The sequence below is a fragment of the Natator depressus genome, chromosome 7, assembly GCF_965152275.1.
Source record: "Natator depressus isolate rNatDep1 chromosome 7, rNatDep2.hap1, whole genome shotgun sequence".
Lineage (NCBI taxonomy): Eukaryota > Metazoa > Chordata > Testudines > Cheloniidae > Natator > Natator depressus.
The window spans coordinates 67958108-67967197 of NC_134240.1; the positions used below are offsets into that span (position 1 = coordinate 67958108).

General features: G+C 39.2%; 1 protein-coding gene across 1 annotated transcript; it reads left to right on the top strand.

The window, feature by feature from the left end:
- Positions 1-1147: 1147 nt before the first annotated feature.
- Positions 1148-8769, top strand: SFTPA1 (surfactant protein A1). The gene is made up of 5 exons (XM_074959938.1): positions 1148-1242; positions 3591-3774; positions 5359-5478; positions 6580-6657; positions 8349-8769. Exons 2-5 carry the CDS (start codon positions 3603-3605, stop codon positions 8723-8725), a joined length of 747 nt encoding a protein of 248 aa, XP_074816039.1. The 5' UTR covers positions 1148-1242; positions 3591-3602; the 3' UTR covers positions 8726-8769.
- Positions 8770-9090: the final 321 nt, after the last annotated feature.

Here is a 9090-nt window from a genome sequence, read left to right on the forward strand (position 1 = left end):
TTTTTGTGGTTTAACTTAAATGTTCTGAAGTTTATTTTTATAAGTGTGATACTATGGCAGAAGGCACCCCTGAAGTCACACCCTGCACACTATTGTAGGAACCCTTGTACAAAGCCTGCCTTGTAAAGTATCATTTGAAAACTCATAATTTGCTGGTCAGTACTGTCCTGGTAAAAAATGTAGGGCAACAGCGTCTGTGAAGTTATAATACCCTTCCCCCCCCCCCCCCCCACATGGTGGCAGTAAGGCATGTTTCAAACCCTGCAGCCCTGGCCAAACCAAAATTGGCAAACAGGTCTGCCCCTAAACAAAGGAATGTGTGCTCTACTTAATTTGCATGTAAGCAGTAAACAGAGTCATCATGCAGGAAGGGAAGACAAAAGAAGTGCCTCTGTAGTGGTTTAAGTGTAGTGGTATGTACATAGTAAGAGACTGTCCCTGGCCTGAAGAGATCACAGTATGACGAGACAAGTCAGCCAAAGGATGGGAGAAAGAAAGTAGTATTAATATCATTTTACAGATGGGAAACTGAGGCACGGAAAGATTAAGTGCCTTGCCCAGGTTGTCAGTGGAAGTCTGTAGCAGAGCCAGAAACTGATTCTACACCTCATGAGTCCAGGTCCATTGCCTTAAAAACAACACCTAGCTCTTAGTGATTGTCATCAGTAGGTCTCAAAGGACTTTACAGAGGAAATCAATATCATTATCCCCCCTTTTATATCTGGGGGAAACTGAGGCACAGAGATAAGGAAGTGATTTGCCCAACACCACCCATCAGACCACTAGCAGAGCTGGGACTAGAGCCCTGTGTTCGTGTCCCAGTCCAGTGCTGTACCCACTAGGCCACCCACTGCCTCCCTTAGCTACATGCCCATCCTTCCTTGTAATCTTTTTAACAGTAACAAGGTTTATTTTAGAAATTAGATGAAAGTTCCATGAAAACTTTGTATTCTTTGAATTAACTCAAAAAAAAATCTTTTGAGACGATCTGTTCTGCTTGAGAGTTTTTTCCTCCTTTAAAACATAACTTATTACTATAATCGAGAAAATCAGCATCACGCAGTTCCTGAAACTTTTCTAAGTATTTGTATAACAAATTAAGCGTATGAACAAAACAAAAAAGAATTATGCAAACTATACTTATCAAGCCTCCACTTTGGTATGAAGGCGTGTTATCAAATAACATACTTTATAAATGAGACTTTTGAGGACTTTTTTTTCATTCTACTTCAGAGCAGAAGGGTGAGTGAACTCTTTATAAAACTACAAAGAACTTCTCTTAGGCCATGCTGCAAACCTCTCCCTTTACATTTTCCATTGTATTTTCAAATGCTTCGCTATATTTACCTTTATTGTTACTATTCCAGTCTACTCGTATTAGTGGTTTCATCAGATGTGGAGTTGCTTGAAAAATGCTGGGGTTTTATGAATGAGGAGAGAGAGGAAGAGCAAGAATTAGGGTATGTCTATACTGCAATTGGGACACAACGTGTAGGCATACCAGAGCTAGCTTTGAACCAGCTAGCTCACTAAAAATAGCATTGTAACCAGAAGGCCATGGGCAGCGGCATGGACTGGCCACCTGAGGGTCTGGGTGGGATTGTACTTGGATAGGCATCCTGTGCCATTGCAGCTGCATAGCTATCTTTAGCAAACTAGCTCGATGGAAGCTAGCTGAGGTCTGCCTTCACATGCTGCAATCGTGCCTCAAAATTGCTGTGTAAACATCCCCTTAGAGTTGAATAATTGCTTTTTCATCTTAACATCCAAAGGATCAGGAACCTGGAACTGCATCAAGATCCACTAGTTTGGAGTCAGTAGGACTCCAAATGGATGCAGAAGTCTAACACATTATATGAGAGTCACCCAATCAAGGACACAGTCACCCAAGATAGGATGGGAGAGCCACACCGACATCCTGAACCCATCTTCACCACTCTCGCTATTTTAGCTGAATGATGCTAATAACTGAAGGAGAATTCGTGCTTTAGTACCGTACATTACGTCCATTTTGACTTTAACCATTTCTAACTAGATTGTAATGAGAGCAGGTCAGAAAACATTTTGATTTTTTTTCAAAATTGCTCACATTTTTGACATTTGAAAAATTTCAACCAGCTGTATAGTTGATCCAAAATTGAGAAGAAAGTGTTGTCAAAACTGTTCTGTTTAGTTCTTGAATGTTTTCACCACTTTGAGTCATTTAGACTTGGTGTGGATTATAAAGTTATTTTGCAGATGCAAATAGTCTGTGATCTGCCATACATAGGGCCCTTCATTTTCAGTTTTTATTTTATTTAATTTTTATTTAATTTTATTTATTTAATTTTCCCCAGGAATTTATCAGTGTTTATTACCAAAACAACAAAAACAGGTGAAAATCAGTGCAAAAAACTTAATAATTTTTCTGGGTAAATATCGGGCGGGGGAGGGGTGGTTGGTGGACGGAAAGACGGGGCGGGGGGGGGGAGTATTTAGTAGATTAATGCTTTGAATTCCATTCCTCAATGTGGTTTGCTGCAGAACTAAACCAGAACTCAAAACACAACGGTACCTCTGAGTTTAAGAAAACAATATATCTCTAATCCCCAAATAAAACTTTTCATTTGAATAAACAGTTTACTGTTGTAGACTTAGAACTATTAGCCTATAAATATTTACATTTAATAATTGGGCCACACCATTTGTAAGCCATACACTCAACTTCATCCTTTTCTCCTCTGTTTGTTTATTTTTAAACTTTCAAATACTTCTGAAATATATTCTGATACAGATTTTCATTTTCTTCCCATTTTAGTATGTTAAAACTTCAAACTGTTATCTGCTAACAGCTTGAAATGTGTACATGGTGGGTGTGGGATTTATCAGGATGCTCAGATGCACACGCACTTCAGAGCTTGCATGTGTGTCTGTTTGTTTATTGGGTGTAGACTAGACTAATACATAGCCTTACTTCTAGACTAATACATAGCCTTACTTCAACAGGCAGGTTTGCGTATACACACAGACTAATGTATTATCATAATGCATGTATCTCATGCTATGTATTGTATTTTCCTAATAAAATAAGATATTTTAATATATTTTATATATATTTGAATGATACAACAGTAGGGTGAAAAATCAGGAAAAAATGAATCATACTTTTTGTAGAACCTGGGAATTTTTCGGTAAAAATCAGTTGAAAACGAAGGGACTTAGCCATACATAACATGAGAATCAATCCCGCTTGCAAGTTAATGTTTGGAATGATGCATTTTTCAAAACTGCCATGTAATATATCACATTTGATTTACACACATCAAATAAAAAAAAGAGCATGATTTATGACCATTGCCACCAAATGACTAATTGTTCATTTTAATATTCTCTCTCAACCTTGGATCATTTTAGGGATACTTCCATAACCTCAATATAAATGGGCGGGGGACGGGACGAAACTTGAAAGATTTAATCCCAAATTGAAGACTTCATTCAAGGCCAAATTTGAATCCAACAGTCACCACTTCTTCATTATTTCCAGTTAGCATAAATCAGCTCCTATTTTTCTCAATGCAGAATTGCATGGTAAATGCAGCTTGTTTTTGTAGCTGGCCTGAACAATGCTGTCACTCCAGTCATTTCACATACTTGCAACAGCAGCTGTTTTTTTGGTGACATGTCATGCTGAGGAGAAGTGTGCAGGAGCTCCTGGAATTCCTGGCACCCCAGGAGTCAATGGATTGCCTGGAAGAGATGGAAGAGATGGTATGAAAGGAGACCCAGGCCCACCAGGTATGGTCAGTGGTTATCTCCCCTGTTAAATAGATGTATTGCTGTGTTGACTATTATGCTTAGTAAACTAAATGGTTTATCACCCGTTTCCTTGAGTCCGATGAAATAAAGAAATGATGAGTTCTATTTAATGCACAGTGGAACCCTCTGATGGTGAAGTCAGTAAATACAGTGAATTTCTGCTTAGAGTGAAATTGTCCTGTAATTCCAACTTTAGTAAACTTCTGCTGGTGCAACAACTCCCCATGGTGTGGAGTAGGAGGAACATTCATGTTGTGGAAATGAGAGGGAAACAAAAGCAGTTCTTTGGCAGAAGAGTGGGAAGCTGAAGGAGGGGAAAGTGGCAATTTTAATAGAGCTGGTTAGGAATTTTCTGACAATATTTTTTGTCATAAAATGTCAATTTGTCAAAACCATAATGGTTTGCAGAAAAGGGTTATTTCTGACAAATCTCACAATTAAAAAAATGTTGATATTTTTTAAAAGAAAAGTTTGGGTTTGGGCTCAAACCCAGTTTTTATTTTAATTTTTTTTATTTGAGTTGTAATGTAAAAAAGGGGGGGAGCACTAAAAAGGTCAAAACCAAAACGTTTTGAAATTATAGAAATGAAACACTTCAGTTGACCTGATCCAAACTTTTTTTCTTACTTATCAGTTCATGATTTCTACTTTTTTGTCCTGATTTGGGCCAGGAAAGAAAACTGATATCTCAAAGACTCTTGTGGAAAAAATCTCCCACTCAGCTCCAACTGTTAATTTGTCCCCTTCTCAGTGACAAGCTTCCCTTACAGCAAAGGTTTGTGGCTCCTTCAGCCATTTTTAAACCCACTTCCCAGTATAAAAGTTAAAGGGGGCGCTGGTCTATAGTCCCCATTCATTTTTTGCAAGAAAATGAGATGAAAGTGGCTGTTGGGCATAAACTACAGCTGATTTCTTGGGCATAAGAAGAGAAGGCAACAGTTCACGGTATTCTTAAAATAAGAGAGAATTACGGCAGAAAATTAACAATTGATCAATGCATTCACAAGCATAACTTTCCCCATCTCTTTTCTATTACCCTTTCAGTGGGAACTACTTTTCATGCAGAAGGATACTTTCTATAATGCTCAACAAAACTGGTTTTTAAAATGAATTAATGAAAATGTAATACCAGGATGCAATTACATGTCAGTGGATTAATTAGGCTTCTGATGCACTTCTCAGGTTGTTGAAGCCAAGAGGCTGTATGTACCATTGGTCTATTAATGCACCACCTGCAGATGCTGATTGTTTCATTGTGCAATATTCCTTCCATGCCAAAGGGCAGGTCAGAAGCTTTCTCCAGCTCCATCACCAAAGATGCTCCAAGGTTCAAGTAGTTGGGATCCTAACATGCATTTGGTTGCTCATTCCATGGAGTCAGTGTTATGAAGCCAACAGTCACCCGAGGCTTGTGCATTAATGAAGTTATTCAGAAGCACAGTGCAGTTTGTTGCTTTGCAGGCCAGCATCTGTTAAACCCCTGTTTATTCTGAATTTCCCATAAAATGCATCAGTTGAAAAGAAGTTTTGTATGTTTTTCATTTGTGTGCTTCTCTTCTCCAGGTCCTCAGGGGCCACCGAGTGGCATGCTAGGTCTTCCCGGAAGAGATGGGCTTCCTGGGGTTCAAGGGCCCCAGGGTGAAAAAGGCAACAAGGGGGAGAGAGGGGAGCCTGGACCACAAGGTGAATAAGACTAATCTTTGTTTAGTCCAAAAAACTGGATACTTGTGCTGTGTATAAAGCAGTCCAGGGAAAAGTAGCTGAGTCTATTAAAGTGCTATTAGAAGTGACTGTACAAATGGTGCCTTTGTTATTCAACTGATCTGCTTCCTGTATCTATCAGATCTCCTGACTGTATTGACTAAAAAACATTTTACTACCTTTTACTCCTCTTACAAATGCAGAGCCAACACAGTTCTGAGATACTGAGAAGGAATCGATTCCTCCTTGTGCAGCAGCAACAGAATTCTGTCCTGAGTTTCAATCAGTTACAGTTATGCTACCCCACTGACGCCAATGGGACTGTACAGGTGTCATGGCATAATTTTGCCTGCAGAAGTTTTATTACTGGTGATGATTTTGTATGAAAAAAAATAGCCAGCTTGATTCTCAGATCCCATGATAAACTTGCATGCTGGGAGGTTTTTTGTTTTTGTTTTTAAAATCTCTGTATCTATAAACTGTGGATATTTCATATGTCATCCTGGAGAGAACCTACATGGAACCCTACAATGACATTTTTGCAGTCACTATTCAGATAGAAGCATACCGTAAAACTATAAGAGTTTAACTGACCATAAAGGAGGCAGAGAAGAGGATTCCAGTTCTGTTCAATATCACACAAACTCCACACCCACTAAAGTTTTCCATTGTGGCTGTCAAGTTGCAAATTTAAATCAGAGCAAGTTCTGATTGGTTCAGCCTACGCAGGATATGGTTTCTAAAATATTAACCCTTTCATGGATTTTACACACACAAAAGACTTCAGATTAGAAAAACTGATCTTATTTCACATGTAATCTGCTTTAAGTAACTACTCTCCAGAGCTGGAGTTTCAACAGGCATATATTTTATGTATTATGGATAAGAACAATCAATATGTGATAGGGTTTCTTTGAAAATATATAAATACAGGGAAATAGAATTTCCACCCCAGAAAATGAAACTGATATATGTCAAGTACAAGCCAATTTTGGAAAATTGTTATTAATTGTATATGATGCATTTTTCTTATCAGTGAAGTCCAGTTTAAATCAATTGTATAATTATTATTTTTATCTCTAGGCCTGCCTGCTTCTGTTGACCCTGAATTGCAAGAAAGCCTCCAGTTTTTAAAACATCGAATTACCAGACTGGAAGGAGGTAATCTTTCTGCTTTTCCTCACAACTTGTGTAAAATGCAATGTACAAAATGAACCATGATAGCCCAACTTAAAGTAAGTTACATTTCAAAAAATTTATTCAATTCTAAAACTTTCCTCACCAAAACTTCCTTCCAAACACCAATTAAGTATGCTGAGGTGTTTGTTGCACTTTGGAAAAAGAGGAAAGATGATCCAGCAGCCCAGCCTGAGATGTGGGAGACCAGGGTTCAATTCCTGCTCTGCCACAAACATCTTGTGTGACCCTAGGCAAGTAACTCAGTCTCTCTATACCATAAAATGGGGATAATAGCACTGCCCTACCTCACAAGGGTGTTGGAAAGATCATTTGTGAGGCACTCAGATACTGCAGTAATGAAAGCCTCCCAAGAAAGACAGGTCAGTGTGTGTGTCTATGCAGTATAAAGGGCAATGCAAAAGGCTGCCCATAAGATGCAGCATAGATGGGGGCTTAGGGCTATACAACATACTGAGCATTCTGCATACTACATGTATGAATGGACTGTAAGAACTTACAGAGACTAGAATCAAAAGGGACTAGGCACAGCACAGTGCGAAGGACTGTGCTGTGCATCTCCAGCATGTAGGGCAGCACATGGAGAAAAACATCAAGCAGGCTGTTGCAGTTTCTCTTGCTTGTACATGTTGCTCTTTGGGAGTGGGTTTCCCTCACCATGACCAACTGATTAATGTGCAGCTCTCACTTTAGAGAGTGGAATCTACAAGTCTTAACAGAGCAGAAAAGTTACCCCCTTTTGTCTAATTCTCCATTGGTTTATCTATGAGGAGGAGCAAGATACATGCAAGGTGAGGTGTGCGGCTCAGCTCTTTTGAAACATAGATCATCTGGGGTGGGTACTCACGGGGACTGAACTCCCTCTGGAGAAGCACAAATCCCTAATAGGAGACTGCTCAGGGCCCATTTTCTCAGCAAGAGGATGTGTATAGGGCTACCACAGTTGTTCTCCGAAGCAAATGAGATCTCTGGTGAGCTGACACAGGGCCTGATTCTCCCAGAGTAGGAAGGACCTTCAGGGAAACGTCACTCACATTCATTCAAATTGCATTAAAAATCTTGTTAAAAAGAATTTTTTTGTGTTGAGTTCTTGGGAATCATTGAAACTGAGGCAGTTGTATGATGTCAGTAGTGCTTATATTCTCAATACACTCTAGGGTTGTGTAGTCATTAGAGCTGTTGGGGAAAATTGGGGAGAAAAATCAAAGATTTTATCAAAATTACTTTCCTTTTCTCTTGTTAAAATTTGAAAAATTCCAACCAGCTCTACCAATGGTGCACAACAGATCAGGTCTGAAACTGTATTTAGTACGGGGGGAGTAGTGCACACTTAGGCTGTAGGAGGAGAGACAGATTTCCATAGGTGAAGAATTATATAGACTCGCTGAAAAAACTAATAAGTTGGTGGGATTGTGACAGAGGTAGTTCCTCCTTTTCTCCTCCTCTTCATTCTTTTCCTCTGTCTCTTTTCTATCCTCTTTCCTTTCTCCCTTTATTTTTTCCTCTTTCTTCCCTTTCTATTTGTAATGTTCTCTTCTTTTCCTTTCTCTCATTTCCTCGTGGTTTTTCTCCCTTCCCAGGAGTATAGTAGCAACACGGACAGTATGAAATACGACAAAAAAAAACCAACCAGATCTTTTCACTTTCCTTTGCAGTCCTTACTTTGGAAGGAAAAATAACAGAAGTGGGGGAAAAAATTCTCGCTACCAATGGGAAAGAAGTCAATTTTGAAACCACATTAAAAGCGTGCGAACATGCTGGTGGCTCCATCGCCATCCCTAGGAACAAGGAGGAGAACGATGCTATTTGGGATATTGTGAAACAGTTTAACAGATATGCTTATCTGGGCATAAGGGAGAGTGATGTTCCAGGTGAATTCCATGATTTGGATGGGAAACCTCTGAATTATACCAACTGGCGCGCATATGAGCCAAATGGCAAAGGAGGGGAAAACTGCGTAGAGATGTACACTGATGGCGGCTGGAATGACAAAAAGTGCAACCAGTACCGCCTCACTATCTGTGAATTTTAAAGCATATTCTTTCAGTTATTTCACAGGGCAGAGTCCATGCAATATTCTGTGTCTCAAACATAAACAGGAGCTTGTTCTCTCAGCATTATAGCTAATGTCGTCTGTGATTATTTTATCTGAGAGAAACAAAATCATGGTGTAATATTTTCCTTCCTCATGCTTACTAAGGAAATAGTAACTATCGAAGGTGATTGATCTGTAACTAGAACTATCACTAATTTGACAGGGGGTTAACAATAGTAACCAAACTCTGCCTTTTCTCACTGTGGCTGATTAAGCTCCAGGTAAGGATTTCAGGGTTTGGCTTAATGTGTTTGAGGAGTCCCATGCTAAGATAACTTTGTACATTCCATTGTAGTTACATG

Excerpts from the sequence above, each read along its gene's own strand:
- SFTPA1 (XM_074959938.1), top strand. The coding sequence starts at position 3,603 with ATGCTGTCACTCCAGTCATTTCACATACTTGCAACAGCAGCTGTTTTT. Across the intron at positions 5,479-6,579 it reads AGGGGAGCCTGGACCACAAG|GCCTGCCTGCTTCTGTTGAC; the intron begins GTGAATAAGACT and ends TTTTATCTCTAG. Across the intron at positions 6,658-8,348 it reads AATTACCAGACTGGAAGGAG|TCCTTACTTTGGAAGGAAAA; the intron begins GTAATCTTTCTG and ends TTTCCTTTGCAG.